This window comes from Panthera uncia, chromosome D1 (genome assembly GCF_023721935.1).
Source record: "Panthera uncia isolate 11264 chromosome D1, Puncia_PCG_1.0, whole genome shotgun sequence".
Classification (NCBI taxonomy): Eukaryota; Metazoa; Chordata; class Mammalia; order Carnivora; family Felidae; genus Panthera; species Panthera uncia.
In genome coordinates, this window is record NC_064808.1 from 24,810,002 (window position 1) to 24,827,030 (window position 17,029).

At 49.0% G+C, this 17,029-nt stretch overlaps 1 protein-coding gene and 1 long non-coding RNA gene across 16 annotated transcripts in view; one reads left to right on the forward strand and one right to left on the reverse strand.

Annotated features, from left to right (window-relative positions):
* CD44 (CD44 molecule (Indian blood group)) overlaps positions 1–17,029 on the reverse strand; it is a 93,669-nt gene that overhangs the window by 45,140 nt on the left and 31,500 nt on the right. For all 15 annotated transcript variants that reach the window (XR_007461516.1, XM_049648263.1, XM_049648255.1 and 12 more), the window contains exons 2-3: positions 7,544–7,709; positions 3,282–3,415 (exon numbers count right to left, since the gene is read on the reverse strand). Coding sequence is in view for 14 of the 15 variants with exons in the window: in XM_049648263.1 (XP_049504220.1) it covers positions 3,282–3,415; positions 7,544–7,709 (300 nt within the window). In the remaining variant the exon portion in view is untranslated. The remainder of the gene's footprint in view (positions 1–3,281; positions 3,416–7,543; positions 7,710–17,029) is intronic.
* On the forward strand, positions 6,412–7,702 carry LOC125934771 (uncharacterized). The gene is made up of 2 exons (XR_007461525.1): positions 6,412–6,960; positions 7,052–7,702. It is a non-coding gene; the product is annotated as an uncharacterized LOC125934771 (long non-coding RNA).

Genomic DNA, 17,029 nt, shown 5'->3' on the forward strand with positions numbered 1-17,029 from the left:
CTGATATACTCTAGATATCCAATAAGTACTTGTCGAATGGATGAAAGAGCGAAGAGACAGAGGAATGTAGAATCTTCTCCTAAATCCCTCCTTCAAAAAAGAATGGGGTGTTTTACTGGAGGCAAACTTAAAACATGGACCAACTCAAGTCAGTTCTCTGGGCTGTTAACACAAAAGTCACCATGCTTGTGCTGGGCCTTCCTGAGAGAGAAGGCAATAAAAATAAAAATCATGGAGCCTTCCCAGGGTCTGCCTTATTTTCATTTGTAACCCACAGGCCCTCTTTTACAAAACTACTGCTGAAACTGTAAGCACACAGAAGCGATCTGCTAAGATTGAGCTGGATTTGGTCCCTGTAGACCAAAAGGGTCTTGTGGGGGATCACATCGTTGGGTCTTGACTAGCTGCTGGCAACTCTCCAGCTAAGCTGGATTCAAGGACCTTTCCAATGAGATCCCTGCATAGAACAGAAGGTTATCAAGACCCATAGTCCCCTTAGCACTTCTTTCATCTGACTCTAAACCAAGACATTTAGACTTTCTCCTGAGATAAACAATCTTCTCCAGCTTTTTTTTTTTTTTTTTTTTTTTTTGTTTCATCGCTTCAACGAAATAACCTCCCAAGACAAGAAATATGGCCACTGTTTCTTTCTCACTCGACTTGCCCAGCAGAGTACTGGGTACATATAGTTGATCGATAAATACTGTTTTTAAAATTTAAAGGAAAACTGGGCCACCTGGGTAGCTCATTCGGTGAAGTGTCCCACTCTTGATTTCAGCTCAGGTCATGATCTCGAGGTTTGTGGGATTGAGCCCCACACTGGGCTCTGTGCTGACAGCTTGGAGCTTGCTTGAGATTGTCTGTCTCCCTCTCTCTCTGCCCCTCCCCAACTCGTGCCCTCTCTCTCTCTCTCTCTCTCTCAAAATAAATAAACATTTAAAAACAAAACAACAACCAAAAACTTAAAGAAAAACGTATAAAAGCAGCCTATCTACATTAAGTAAATTTGGATAAGAGAAGAGGAAATCTTCCCCTTAACCTTGACTACTTTGCCACAACCATTTTCGTATGCACACACTCCCTGAACTTCTCCAACTTTTCAGCTGGACTACCGCCTCCCCCGCAAAGAAGAGGAAAGTTGATTAGTACTGTTCACTCCCTTCTCTGAGGATAGGCCCATCCTTACAGGCAAAAATAAGGGCAGGGAGAGAAGTCTCCGTAGTAACTTGTCTAGATGGCTGCAATTCCAGGCAATAAAACAGTGCGAGCTTCTAGCTTTTTGAGTTCAGGTTCTTTCCAGCAAGCGATACTAACTCGTCAAACAGGTGAGACAATGTGGATACAAAACAACATAATCTATGGCATACACTCACTTGACAAGATTCGGTGGGAGAAGAAACAGGCAGGACCCAGAGACTCTGGACTGCATAGTCCCATGCCAGCCCTGTCCCATGTGACCAACCCCTTCGTCTAAAACACATCTTCCCAAAGCCCTCCTCTGACCTCTGGCAGTAAAATAAGCTAGCTAGGCCACATGTGGCTTTGTGTCTATTTCTCCTTTATTTGCACGTGGGTTTTCTCACCATCGTGTCATCAGACGGACAGTGTGGGCTTGAGTGTGGGAACGGGGTATGGGCCATGTACTGTTTAGCCTCATTTGGACTCTCCTCTTTTTGGTTGAACTTCATTCGCATCCTTTGCTCATATACCAGGGCAGAGCAAACACTCTGCGGTCTTCTCCTCTGTGTTTTGAGTGTCCCTCCCACAGGCTTAGGGACCTGCATGCATTTGACATAATTTTACTGGCTTCACACACTCCATTTCAACTATTCAACCCTGAAACTTTCTCTTTCTCCTAAAGTCTAGACTTCTCCTTCGACTTCCCACTCGGATGCCGACTGGTCATGCCACAGTGGGTGGCCGGAGAGTGAAAGCTACTGATGTAATCTCACAATTATTTTGATGTTTCCACTTGCACTTAAAAATCCATGCAGATTTGATATTCTACTACCATATATGACATCTGTGTTTGTCTCATGCAAACAACATCTTCAGTCATCGTATAATAATCTGTATTTGTCTCCAACAGATACTGTCTTTAATCACTGTCCAGCTAATTTAACTAAGCCCTCCTTCCCATCTTTAAGGAGAACCGATATGCCAGGAAGACATGTTTATCGGGTTTGTCTTGTGGTTCCATCTTCCTTTCACACAATCTAAAACCTTCCTAAGGGACAGAAGGCCCAGTCTGAGAAGTAAGTAATCGATCAATGTTTGATTGTCGGCATTCAAAATTTGACATTTACGTTTTTGACCCTTCTCAAAAGATGCTGAAGATTCATGATGCATGGAATTCTTGAATTTTGCTGGAGCCTGAATTAGACTTATGAGCATGTTTCTAGGCCAGTGGTTGGAAGGAGGTCCCTTAGACAGGGAGAGGGGCCTGGCCAGCAGCCCAGCGTGCACGTCGTAGCTTGGCGCTCTTATTCTCCAGTTGTCAGGCTCTCAATTGTTGGGAAAGGAAACTCAAGAAGGTCAAAGGCTTACAGTATATCCTCCCAGCTTTCTCTACAGCCCCAACATATAATAAATACCTCTGAGCTAAGCCATTTGGCTCATACACCAACGCTCTCATTAGATTCATGTCACTTCTTTATTCAAAACCCCACAATGACTTTCCATCACGTGAACTTAGTAAAATCCACATTCTCTATCATGGCCTACAGGGCCCTCTGTGATCTGGCCCCCGTCTACCCCTCTGACTTCATTCCTTGGCATTCTCGCTTCTGCTAGTGGGGCTTTATCCACCCTGGCCACCTTGGCATCCTCAGAATAAGCCACCATGCTCCCCGACACCTGCCTTTGCACTGGCTGTCCCTCCTGCCCCTGGCTTTCCTCCCTGACTCCAGCTGGGGCTCCCCCAAATGCACCTCCTCACAGGCACCTTCCCTGGCCACCTTCTCAGACCAAAGCTCCCCTAGCACTCTGAAGCTTCCTGCTCTGCTTTCCTTTTTAGAGCACTCGCCACTCTCTCCCATCACTTAAGGTATTTACTATCTCTCTGTTTCCTGTTGGCCTCCCTGCCTAGAAAGTCAGCACCCTGGAGATAGGCATCTTGTCTCTGCTGTGGAGATACTCAGTGAGCATCTGTTATGTGAGGGGAAGCCACATGAACCCCCCGCCCCCACTTCAGCCAAGACTGAATTACTGTCAGCTACACTGCCGAAGGCCCGCACGCCCGAAGCAACCCCAAGCGCAGACACGATCCACCCGGAACCAACCTGAAGCATTAAAGCAGTACGTGTCATACTGGGAGGTGTTGGATGTGAGGATGTACACCCCGGTGTTGTTCGCGGCACAGATGGAGTTGGGGTGAATACGGGGGATCACCACGTGACCTTCTATGAACCCGTACCTGCAAGAGACAAGCAAGAGGTCATCCACCTGCAAGGCGGCGATGGGGGTTTCAGAACACACCATCACGTGACATCTCACACGCTGTGCCGCCTCGTTCAATTCACCCCTGGGGACGGCAGACGTTTCAACAACTGCGTTGTACGAAATCCAAAAACAACAGCAGAGGGAGAATGGAGGGGATCGACTCCGCTGATTTTATTTAGAGCTCTATACAGAGCTTTAAAAAAGAAAGAGGCAGGAAGGAAAAACCTGTTTTCAGATAAAATCTGTGGGCAGCAGCAGCAAGTCCGTTCGAACAGGCGGAGGGAAGCCGGAGTCGCGGAAGAGGGAAGAACGACCACTTTCTGATGTGAGTTCCACTCTGGCTCTCCATCACCTTCCCATTTTCCAGGAAACACATCAAATCATCAGCCCCCAAAGGACGGGACGAGGTGGCTCTTCGCATCAGCCCGCGAATGTCAAAACTGCTGATTTCCCCCACCCCCACCCCTTCCTTCCCGCCTCACCTTATCCTGTGATTCCCTTGTTCCAGACTCCATTACTGCAAACACAAAGCCCTGTTTAGATGCTGGGAACACAGTACATTTTGCCTCACGAGCATCCCAGGCATAATTTCATTGCCAGTGGAAGTAAATTGACTGTCATTAAAATGGGAGTAATAGTGATTAAGTAAGTAGATAGCGGTGCCTCATTTAGCTCGGGAATTTTCCAGAGGCAGCACAGTCAGAGAAGTGCATAAGGCCCCTCTGCCCCTACCAGGATGTTTCCAGGAGCAGGGGAGCAGGTCAGAGCTGGAGGCCCCTTTGGATACAACAGACAGCACCCGGGCCTCTTGGATCCGCATCGCAGAAGCTGAATACTCACTACACAATCTGTCCGGAAGGGAAAATGCCTCAAAATGAGATGTGGGCTGAGAAGAGGGTGGCGGCGGGGGTGGGGGGGTGGGGGTAGGACAAAGAGGGTGAAGTTAAATCCAGCAAGTTTCTGAAACTGCAATGCTGGCTAAAACGCGCAGCGTAGATCCTTTTAATCTTTCCTGCCAGAGGCAACAGCACATAGCGCATAGCCCTGCAAGACCCACGGAAATGGCCATGAATTTGAAATGTCTAAGCACATAGAGCTCATTACGTCTATGTTGCAACTGTAGCGCATGACTAATTCCCCATCTGAAAGGACAGACTGGTTTCTCCAAAGACTCCTGAGCTTGGTGGGCAGAGGGAGAGCAATTAAATGTTAACAAGTTTCCATATATCTGGGAAAGGCTACTAATCAGGGCGGGGCACACAGAAGAGAGCGGCTGCTAAGGTTTTATGGGAGCCTATGAGACTTGCCACCTGTCCTGTGGCAGATATCTGATTCATAGCTACCGGAGCGAAATTATGGAAATGTGTTTTGCAACATTTAATACCTGCTCTGGGTGGAAGGATAGGTTTCTTAGGCCCCTTTGGTTTTTCTTTTTCTTTCTTTTTTATTTTTAATTAAAAAATTTTGGGGGGTGTTTATTTATTTTTGAGAGAGAGAGAGAGAGAGAGAGAGAGAGAGAGAGCGCTCACAAGGGAGGGGCAGAGAGAGAGACAGAGGATCCCAAGCGGGTTCTGTTCTGACAGTGCAGAGCCCCATGCGGGGCTCGAACTCACCAACTGTGAGATCATGACCTGAGCCGAGGTCGGATGCTTCACTGACTGAGCCACCCAGGCATCCCTGTTTCTTCCTTTCTTCCTTCCTTTCTTTCTTTCTTTCTTTCCTCTCTTTCTTTCTTTCTTTCTTTCTGTTTTAAATTAACAATATCCTTGGTGACCCCACCCCATCACATTCAGGAGATCTGTGTAATACTGACATTCTAGAATCTGCATTCCCTTTGTAAGTTATTCCTGAGTTGTTGCCACATCATGCCAACTGCCACTTTTATGCATCCCACCGTACATGAGCTGGGATGTCAAAATTTAAATGTGTGTATACCGCCCCAGCAGGTTGCTGTTCACAGGGAGGAAAGAAATGCTCAGCAAATCCATGCACCTTGCTTCCGTCCCCCTTGCAGTCCGCCCTTGGGGAGGGTCATTGAATTGTGGCCCTTCGCTCAGGCGAAGAAGCAGGACTGGGATCTGGACTCCTCCCCACACCCACAATGTGGCCCTGGGGCCACTTCTTGAGCCTCGGCACTTCTCCCAGCCTCAGTGGCTTCATCCAGACACTGGAGTAATAGGATCGACCCAGGGTGCAGTCTGAGCATTGAGGGGACGTGGGCGAGTGGGGAGCAGGGCGCCCAACCCCTAAGTGCGGAACAGTTCGCCGGTGGGAGTGGGAAGAACCTCCCTCTTTTCAGCAGATGGGAATAGTTCTGTGTTTCCTAAGTATGTCTTGCCTGTATTTCACAATCAAAATTCAGCTTCGTAAGTCTACTTTTTTAGGCTACTGGCCTAGCCAGGGCTGTATTTAAACAATTAGCCTGGGGGAACAGAATAAATGGATCTGCTAATTGGCCTTCCTTCATTGCAGCCTACAGCTGGGGTTTGGGAGTCAGCAAAGCTTCTTCCTTCCTCCGCTTTCCCATTCTCCCAGACCTCGCTCAGAGCACACGCAGATGTCTGTGCACATCTGCCCTTTCTGTCAGAGCAGTACTGCTCCGTAGCACTGTCTGTGATAATGGAAATGTTCTATCATCTGTGTTGCCCAATAGAGCAGGTGCCAGTCATCCGTCCTAGCTGAGCACTTGAATGTCAACAGAGCCGCTGAAGCACCAGGGTTCAATTTTACTGAATTGCAGTGAGCCCGCCACACGTGGTGAGTGGCTACCTTATCGGTGCAGTTTTGGAGTCAAGACTTTCCTTTTCCTTTTCAACAGGAGAGTCTGGGCTCCCACTCCTAATGTGGGCGTTACCCTGTAGCCAAGGATGTGGACAGTAGCCAAGGATGTGGACAGGCGTACTTAACTCACATCTCATGGCTTGGATAAAGATGTCTGCAGCTTGACTTTTATTTATTTATTTATTTATTTATTTTTAATTTTTTTAAAACATGTATTTATTTTTGAGACAGAGAGAGACAGAGCATGAACAGGGGAGGGACAGAGAGAGAGGGAGACACAGAATCTGAAACAGGCTCCAGGCTCTGAGCTGCCAGCACAGAGCCCGACACAGGGCTCGAACTCACGGACCGTGAGATCATGACCTGAGCCGAAGACGGACGCTTAACCAACCAAGCCACCCAGGCGCCCCTGCAGCTTGACTTTTAAAAAGCAGCCTGTGTTTGTACGTGTGTGTATAATGAGAAAGAGGAAGCGTGTTACCTAATGACATACATTGCAAAAACAGGGGGAAGCTGCCGGCTGGGTGGAGACTTCAGAGCGGTTGTTCGGATTACCCAGAACTCTTCTAGTGAAAACAAACCAGACCAAACCACTTCACCGTGGTTGTCACCGCTGCTAGCTTTCAATGTGTACCACTCGCCACAGGGCCATTGGAAACTCAGAAGCAGAAGGCCACTGCCTGCTGTGACCGTCCTGCAGCAGAAGGGTCCATGGAGCGCGGTGATGTCCCGCACAAGGTCTCTCCGGAGGCCTTCTGGGTCCCTCTGAACACTTCCCAATCACGTGTAATAATCTATCTTAATAATCGTCATGCTCTTTCGTTTACAGTCTCAAACCAGAGCAACACAGAAGAGGAACAAACAAAGGGGAGACGGAGAGACACAGAGAGAGAAAAAGAGAGAGAAAAAGAGAGAGAGAGAGACAGAGAGACAGAGAGAGGGAGTTGTTTGGAAACTCTGCTTTGAGCCACGTCTGCAGAGCCAAGACTCCACCAGGCACGTATTTATTTTAAACACTGTTATTTGGTTTGCGTTTTCTTGTGGTTCCGACAATGATATTGCACGCTTCTTCAAAGCCGGGAGAGCGCTGTGGAAGCACTTTAGGCAAGAGGATTCCAACCCTTGACCTTTAATGGCCTCCTCCGGGCAACCCCACTATGATTCACAAAGGTGTCTTTAGCCGGCTTTCAATTCCAGTTGTCCTACAGGTTCCAGGTTGAGTTGCCCAAATTAATGGGTGGGGCCGACCTTCAGACAACCATCCATCAGCCATCAGGGAGGAGCCTCTGGGTTCTAAGCCCCGCCCCCTCTTGCCTCTCACCTGCAGGTCTCAAACCCGATGCTCAGGGCTGCCTCCATCTCGGCAATGGTGGGCAGGGTGCTGTTGAAAGCCTTGCAGAGGTCAGCAGCCTCCGTCTTCGAGATGCTGTAGCGACCGTTTTTCTCCACGTGGAACACACCCGCGTATCGGCAGGTTATATTCAAATCTGTGGATGAAACAGAAATGTTAGATACTTCTGCATACATTACTGCGAAGGGTAAGAAGTTTGTTTTAGGGTAGATTCATTAAAAAGACTCATTTAAGGGGCGCCTGGGTGGCTCAGTCGGTTAAGCATCCGACTCTTGGTTTTGGCTCAGGTTACGATCTCATGGCTTGTGGCTTTGAACCCCACGTCGGGCTCTGCGCTGAAGGGGTGGAGCCTGCTTGGGGTTCTCTCTCTCTCTCTCTCTCTCTCTCTCTCTCTCTCAAAATAAATAAACTTTAAAAAAAGACTCACTTAAAAAACCTCTACTGGCCAGAGTCTCCCACATTCACATGGCCTTCCAAAGCCCCACACGTTCAGCTCAACGCTGAGATCAGACACAGTAAAGCAGGGTCACTCTACTTTCTCTCCATCAATTGCTTTACAACCAAGTTTTTAAAAAGCACAGGATTTATTTCTGATTATGAAGGTCATACAACTTGTAGAAAACCGACAAAATTCAGGGAAGTAATGAAGGAAAAGCAAGGCCACCAACTATCGCCAACACTTTAAATATTTTGCTGTATCTTCTTTCAGTTTTCTGAGTGTGTGTGTGTGTGTGTGTGTGTGTGCACTCATGCGGGTGTGTCTACTTATGTACTTACATAGTAAAAATGGTACTAAATATACAGTTTTTGATTTGATGCTCTTTTTTTCCACTTAATCTCATACTATGAGCATTTCCCCCCAATCATGTGGTATTTATTGTTCCCATAACTTAACAACCTCGATGGCTTCTGGTCGGACCCAGAATAAATGTCCTTATCATGGCTGATAAGACCTACACGAGCTGGCTCCTGTCTCCCTCTCTAACCTTTTGTAGCTCACTCTGCTCCAGCCATAAGGCTTTGCCTTCAGTTCCTTTGGAACTGAGCCCTTTGCCACCTTAGAATACTTTTATCTGCCACCCCCTCTGTCTGGAATGTTCTGTCCTTAGATCATGGCATTTTTGGTTTGGCTTCACGTCACCCCCTCACTTCCCTCAACACTGTCATCCAACCCACGGTGTCTCCCTCACTCACCCTGCTTTTGTGCCTCCACAGCAACTTGTTTATTTATTTTTGCATTTAATTATTATCCATCCACCCTTCCTGTGATGGAGGCTCCAAAAAAAGCAAGGCCTTTTCCCTGTTTATAGTGTTTCTCTAATTCTCACAACGGTGTGCCAGAGAGTAGATGTTCAACCAATATTTACTGAATGAATAAATGACTCATTAAAATTTCCTAAGAAACACACTTTCAACATGTTGACAGATAGAGCCGAGATCAGTTGCTGGCTCCCAAGAGTCAGTGGCATTCAGAATAGAGGCCCAATGGCTACCAGCTGCTTAAAGAATTATTTAACCCAAGAGCTTCTGTGCATTTTGCAGACGTGAACCTAAAATCTCAAGAAGGAGTTGAAAAATTATCTGATTCTACCCGATCCTGTGTAACTATCTCAGAAGGCTTCTAGCCCCTTAGGAGAAAACTCATTATTTTTCTAGGACTGTTATTATCCCCGGTCTGCACTTCAGTAACCTCCAACGCGGAAAGGTTAAGTCATTGTAGCTGTCCTGGTGAAGCGTACTTCCTTGAGCCTCGAGGGCTGTCCTTTCCTGAGGAAGCTTACCTTCCTCTGGGCCTACTGCATGGTGGCCCGCGTGCCAGGCCAGGCACCACATCGTTAGTCAGGGGCCAGGTGTGGCTTCAGACAACACTGACTTTAACTCAGACGCCATCGCTCACTTGGCCTGCTCCAGAGGTGGTCAGAAGATTCTGGGCGTTCATTCATGAGAAAGTTGAGGCTCAGAGACGTAAGTGGCCCCAGGAAGCAGGCATTTCTGTCTGGAGCCTGTAGTTGACTTCCTGAATCTCAGTTGTTTTGGTCTACAGTTCTGAGCCAGGAGCCCGGGGTCGGGGTGTGTGTGTGTGGGGGGGGGAGGCCTGTTCCTACAGAGTCCCCCTGCGCCCCCAGCACCTTTGGGGTTCGATGTTACATTATCTTCCTCAGACCCTGAGAGGTGAATTGTATGCATGTCTGTAGTGTTTATAGGCGAAGAAACTGAAGCTCAGGAAATGGAAACACCTTCCCAAAGTCGCCCAGCTATTACACAGCAGGGCTGGAGTCCCAGCTCAGGTCTGTGTCACCCAAACCCACCCTCCAAACCACTTCGCTGTGTGCCCTGGGATTCCTTCGTGTCACCAGAGCGAATCTGCGCTCTAAGGGGGAGAGGCACGCCTAAACGACGACTACGTAAGGACTAAGATAGATCAGTGTTACTGAGCTGGATGGACAGGAAGCGCTTTCTCCTTTCTGAGCAGGAAGCAGGTGCTAACCACCGGTGAACAGTGTCTGGAACCATAACATTTCTGTATGAGCCTTCCTGAGCCCGAAAATACTAAAAGAAGAAACAAGAAATGGAGCTTTGAAAAGACATCCACCGGTATCAATTGCTTCTCTCTCTCTCTCTCTCTCTCTCTCTCTCTCTCCGTATCATTAGCACGTAGGTGCTGCTTAATAGCATCAGAACTAAGTGGACTGGAGAAATGTGTTTTTGCGTGATTAATTCCTTCCTGGGTCGACTGGTGTCCTTCTGGAGCCACTCGCACAACACTTGGCTGATGAGGCAAGACAGAGGAGGGAAATGCACAAGGCCCTTTTGAAATATTGTTTGTTCTCACTGACATTTTCAGCTTTGGCCTTTGTCAGCCAACGTTCGCACCGGGGAAGCTGGGGTGACAGCCCTTCCGGCAGCCTACAAAAGTAAAACACAGCCTCCCAACCAACTCCTTGGAGGTGAGGCTGCTGGGGGAGGCTTCAGCAGACGGCAGGAGGGGCGACTGCCTGGCAGCACTTGGCCAGGTGGCCCGTGTCACTCCCGGGTTAAAAATAAACCACCAAGGACGGTGGTTTGGAGCTGAATGGCAGTTTCTGTTGTATTAAAATTAATTCTAGTTTGCCACCTGGCATCCAGAACATGCAAATGCAAAAGGAACTGAGACTTTTGAATAAAATGCCTTGAGTTCCGCATGCGGCTGCCGACCCGACCTTCCAGACAACACACGCATGCGCTGTGTGTGTCCGCACGGCGGAGAGCAGGGGGTTCAGGTGGTTTTGTGCGTCTGTCCTTCCAGCCAAGACAGGAAGAAACAGGTAAACTCAGCCTTCGGTGGTCCTCGACTGGGAGGCGTCCACCGGCCTGCCACACAGCAGGGATCAGCAAAGGGCTGCTGAGAGAAGAAATTCTGTGCAGACTAGAAGTTTCACGGCTTCCATTTACCTTAATCTAACAGACAAGGTCCAGCTGCTAATCCTGATGGATTTTAGCCACCTAGGGATTGCAGAGACGGTGCCCGAAACTTCACTTCAAGCCAACTATCCCCATGAGGGCTTATAGTTCTTCCCCTCTGGGTCCCTCTTGCCTTAAAGGGACTAACCTGTCAGGCTGTGTATCCTTTAATGATTGATGAAGACTTTCCAACAGGCTTCCTTAACACTTATGCAAACCCAAATTATGACTCCAAAGGATACCGATAATACCGACAGCAAGGACAGTAGCAAACATGCATTGTGCACTTAGACATATGCCAGACGCTCCTCTAAACACTTTACAAGCACGAACTCATTTTGTCCTTAAAACAGCCGTACAAGGGGCGCCTGGGTGGCTCCGTCGGTCGAGCGTCCGACTTCGGCTCAGGTCACCATCTCGTGGTTTGTGGGTTCGAGCCCCGCGTCGGGCTCTGTGCTGACCGCTTGCTCGGAGCCTGGAGCCTGCTTCTGATTCTGTTGTCTCCTTCTCCCTCTGCCCCTCCCCTGCTCACGCTCTGTCTCCCAATAATAAATGAATGTTAAAAAAGATTGAAAAAACAAACAAAAAACCCCCAGCCCTACGAGGTAGGTGATATTATTATCCCCACTTTCCAGATACAGAAGCTGAGGTACAGAGAAGGGAGGAAACATGGCCAGGTTCCCAGAGCTAGTGATGATGGGGCTGGGATTCAAATCCAGCTAGTCTGGTACCACGCACCTATGGACTTAATCAATAGGCTACTACTCCCTACCCTGATTTAGGTAACTTGTTATGACCTCCCAACTATGACTCCCAGTGCATAGCTGAGAATATTTCCAAGGTTTAAGTGAAGTTAAGAGCAAGGCTGAGCTGTGAGTAGCCACGGACCACACATCACCCGATGGGGCTCCAGCATCGGCGGCAGTGGCATTTAACCCACACCAGAAACACGAACCCCTGCAGAGAAGCAGGCCTTCCCAGATGTATGCGCATCTCTCCCGAAAAACAGAGACTTCTGTGATTAGGGATCTGTTGTGACTCAAAAGGCTATCACTTGAGTGGCCAATTTTATCTCTCAAACGTTTCCAACTGAAAATAAGTCAAGAATGTTTTCCGTTGAGGCCTCTGGTCTCCAATAAATTTCCTGTGTCATGTAATAAGTAAACTGTCCCAAGTCCCTCCCTCTGAGAGACCCAACGGGCAACGGTTACTGTTCAAGGCCACTTCCAGATTCAGGGAGGAGTCTCTCTGGAGGGAGAAATGCCACCCGGGCCGTCAGAACCCTTGTTACTATAGGAGGGTCAGAGAGGTCATGGAGTCCAGCACCCAGGGATCTCGTTGCCACAGGGGAAGAGGTAGGAGTGCTCTTCTTGTCTAACATACTCCCTGGCACCAGACTCACATGCGGGTTAGTAGTTCAGCTTATTGAGGACCCTCCCACAGCTGGGTTCAAATCCTGACATGGTCACTCATTCCAGGTTATAAGGCTAGGTAGTTCCTTCTCCTCTCTGACACTCAGTCTTCTCCTCGATGGGTTGAAGATCCCAACCCTTCAGGGTTTGATACGGTGTTTGGACTTAATTAGACTCAATGGTATGGCATACCTATTAAGGGCTTATCTACTTCAGCCAATTTAACTCTCGCAAAAATGCTATGAAGGAGGCACTATTGCTAACCCTGTTTTAGAGACAAGGAAACTGAGGCACAAATAGGTTCAATAACTTGCCCCCGGTCATCGAGGTGAGAAAGGCAGGGATCCGACCTCTGTGCTATACTGCCAATGAGGCAGGGTTCTGGGATACATCCATTCTTGGCATAAATCCTAGCTGACCCCTAACACCATTAATCTTACCTATATTTTCCACTAAGCCACAGATCAAGGAAAATAGGTCTGTCTAGTAAAATCGGCCCAACACATGTCAAAACCTTGCCAAATGAAACGGCAAGGCTGGAGACGAATAGCTTCTTGGTTTGCCCCAGTCTCTCCCCAAGTGGTAGAAACATCACCCCATCTGCTGAGTCGAGCACTGTGTAATGTTTCCCTAGCTTGCTGTCCTCCACACATTCACTTCCTGAGGGGCGAGTGGGAACTGGGGTGGTCACACAGCTGACCAGCGATAGAGCTGAGTGACAAGAGGTTTTCCATCCAGATCCACCAGCTGGTCTTTGGGGGCGGGGGGGGAGTGTCTATAAACCTGCGAAATCGTGTGCAAGCCTATGTGTGTATATGTATTTGTGTGTGCAAGTATGTGCATGTGTGTGTGTGTGTGTGTGTGTATGGAGGGTTTTGGGTGGGACAGCATCCCTAGGTTCCATTAGTTTCTCAGAGAAGTCTATATGACATCAACAGGTAAAGAATAACAAGAAACTATTATCTTCAGGGTCTCTTCAGTAATGAGAGATTCCAAGATTCTAGAATTTTGGAACTTCTTTATGACAGTAGGGACTGTATCTCTCCCTCATCACTGTGTCCCCAGTACCCAGCACAACACTGCACAGAGTAGGCTCATGTTGAACAAATGAATGAATGAATGAATGAATGAGTGGATGCTCTGTCCTACCCTCAACACCACTCAGGACAAGGAGACTCGTGAGGTGCAAAAACGAAGAGCTCTCAAGTCCATCCCCCACATGACATCTCAAGACTCACCAGCTGGGCCCTGTTGAGAATTCCCTGTTGGACACTTAAAATGTCTTTAACCCGAAGCATCTGCTTCTGAGAACCTTTGCTGTTTTCCCCAGAAGCAAATGTTTCAAGAGACCAACTTTCAGTTTTGGAGCTGGCTTTGTCTAAGTTTTGTCTACAATGGGCATCCTTGTCATAGGGCCAGTTCTGGGGTCAGGTCTCCCGAGAGAGGGTGACAGCCCTTCTGTGTCCCAGGTGAAGGCGACACACAGTCATCCTGTGCCCAGAGACTCTTGGTTCTACAAACCAAAGGCAGAATAGGATTTTTTTTCTACTGATTTGGTCCCAGAGTTGGCTATGTGTCTGGGGAAGTTGCTTTTTCTTGAAGTCGGGAATAGGGCCAGTTGCTGGGACCCGATGCCTTGTGCAGTTCCCACGGCCATGCAGAGAACTGCCAGCAGCGGGCCAGCGTGCGAGGTTTTCAGCATTTACACCTCAGAATTCATGTAATTCTCGCCACAATCCTATGTGGTTGGCACCATCATTATCCCCATTTTAGGCAGGAGGTAACTGATTCATTGAGAAGACTCGAGTAACCAGAGCTCATAAGCAGGGGCTTGGTTTCAGACTGGGCGGTCCAGTTGATTACACTGAGGTGTGACTGGCATCCTGTGCAGGGGCCAGATGCTCTGACTATGGGAAGCCACCTGTCTTCTGTGTGGTTTTTAAAGTGCGGAGAGGTGAGCCCTAAAAGAGAGCTCTGGAAAGAGGAATTTGAGCTTATGGAATATTATTATAAGATCAGAGGTCCCTTGATTCAGGGCCCTTGGCTCAAGAACCTGGTAAAGCTTCCGGGGAACCCCTCCCTAATGGAATGTCCACGCTCTCCCCAGGGAGAAGATTTGGAGGTCTCCATGTTCACTGGATTTCCCCAACCGTGGGCCGCTCACCTCTTTCTGATTCTACCTGTGCTTGCCCCATGAAACCCCTGGGAGCTGAGAATCCAACCCGAGCCATAGCCTCAGGCTTCCCTTGCCTTTTACAGCCTCTGGTCCACCAGGCGGGGCAAATGAAGAGAGGATCTTGGGACTCAGGGTTGGCCCAGGGCTGGGACACCAGACCACAGGCTGTCCTGGTAACATCTTGAGGATGTCTTCTGCCTAGCCCAGAAATCTCAACCGACCAAACGAAAATGCCAGGCCAATCAAGCAGGAGCATGGCCCTGCAGGCCCATGGCGGCCACTTCCATGGAGCTCCTGGGAGTAAGTGGCATGCAAGCCTCCGGGCAGTGGCGGCTGCATTTTCAGAGTGTTTATCAGGAAAGAGCCAGGATTCTGTTTCTGTCCTCTGAATGGCTGAGCTCGTGTCTAAAAAAAGATGACACAACTCACAAACCCAACTGAACTGACTCTGATAGAAGCAGGGCTAGAAAAGGCCAATTTTTTTTGAAAGCATTATGGCTCATTGGATCATCTATGTTTAAAGCCAGGTGGGGCAACAGACAGCTTCTAACCAAGAGCAAACAAAATCCAGAATGGCTGAGCAGGGTCTCCCAGCCAGCTGTGAGAAAAGCGGGCCCCCGGGGTCCATAACTGCTAGATTCCTGACTCCTAGTCCAGTGCTCTTACTCCTGAATTGGTTTTATAAGAGGCCTGAGCAAGCTGTTCCCAATGAAGCCACAACCCACTGTCTTAATGGGACACGAAGAAACCATTCTGTTCTTCATTTCTTTGACGGTTTGATGTCTTCAAAGCCCACGAGTTTCCATCCAGGACTCTCCTAGCTGTGAGAGCCCCTGCTGCCACTCAGGCCCGCCAGGCCAGAAAGCTGGCAGGCTTCCTGTTGCCCCCACGTCACTCTCCCCCATCCCCTGACGCCCATGTGATGGGCGCCTGGTGAAAGGATCTATTGTTCAGGATCCATTTCTGAATGAGGCCAAAATCACACTCAGTGGCCGAATCGCCTTTGGCCGCCCAGGGCAGACCATGAGTCTTGGGTGACTCAGTCTCTCCCGGAATTGCCCCGGAGGCGGGTGAGGGTTTAATGAGCAGAGAAAATAGTCATACACCATCATACCCAGAGAATTTCCTCCAGAATGTGTCCTGGGTTGCTTTCAACTGAGCTGTGCACCTCTTGGCACTCAGAAAGGAAACGCACCCCAACTTCTTGGTGCCTGGCTGTACCCCCTGACCTTTCAGCCTCTTGTCCATGGAACATCGAGCCCATCATGGCAGCCAACACTGAACCGACGGGGGCCCATTACATCCACTCTGTCAGAGGAGAGTCCAAAAGGATCTCTCAGCCACCACCCTGACTGACCCAATGGAGCTCTTGGGTTGTTGCCCCAGTCTGAAGAAAGCCCCCACCCCTGCCTCCTCGTGGGGTGATGGGAACAGGGGAAGCGGGGGGGTGGGGGTGGGGGGTGGAGGAAGCCTGTTTAGGTTCCCACCCAACCCTGGATCCAACAGAGTCTTTCCAGCAAAGGACAGTGTGTGCCCCAGAACCGTCATCTCACTATACATCTCTGGAAGGTCAAGTGGTTTTTGGTGAGCGAGTCTCCGGGAAGAGAGAAAGAAAGAAACCACAGTGTGTACACCTGCGCGTTGCCATGGCGATCAGGAAACACTCAGGTCTGGCCTTGAAACCTGTGTTTTCTTCTTTTTTGATCGTATCAGTTTAGCAGATTTGACTAGCACAAACCCAGGATGTGGTAAATGAAATGAAAAAGCATCTCAGGGGCCCACATGGGGCTTTTCCTGTTGCCAGTAGGAAAAAAAAGGGGGGTCCCGCTTTGGTAACTAGATCGGTTTTTCCTGGTGCAGTGACAATTCCGGCGACATCACCTCATTCTTGTACAGCTTTTGCTCAGGTCTGTCGCCTGTGCTTTGAAGAACGGGCTGACCTTATTTAGTCCGAGGGAAGTACTCCAACGAATGCCGAGACAGACTGAGGCTGTCGCTCACAGGTGGCAGCTGCATTTCAGGGTGGTTAGTCGGTCACTGACATGCTGGAGGGGCCCCCATCTGGGAGAAGGAACTGGTTCTAGCCTCAGTCCTGTTAATTATAAGCCGCGTGACCTTGAGCAATTCACTCTAGCCCCCAGCTTCACACCTCGCCTTCTTACCTCCCAGGACGAAATAAACAGTTAGGGAATACTTGGCGCTTGTGGGAGGAGAGGGGGAGGAGTGATACGCACACCTGGGAGAGTATTCAACTCTCAGATAGCTTCTCAAAAATCCGATATTAATTAAGACCACATTTGGGCTGCAAGCCCGGCAGAGCAGACAGATCAAAGCGTAAGCAAGCCTCCGTAATCTGGCCACGTGGGTGGTTTCCTTCTCCCGTTACGAAGCATTTCCACGTCCCAAAGCAGCCCTGCGAGGCCCAGC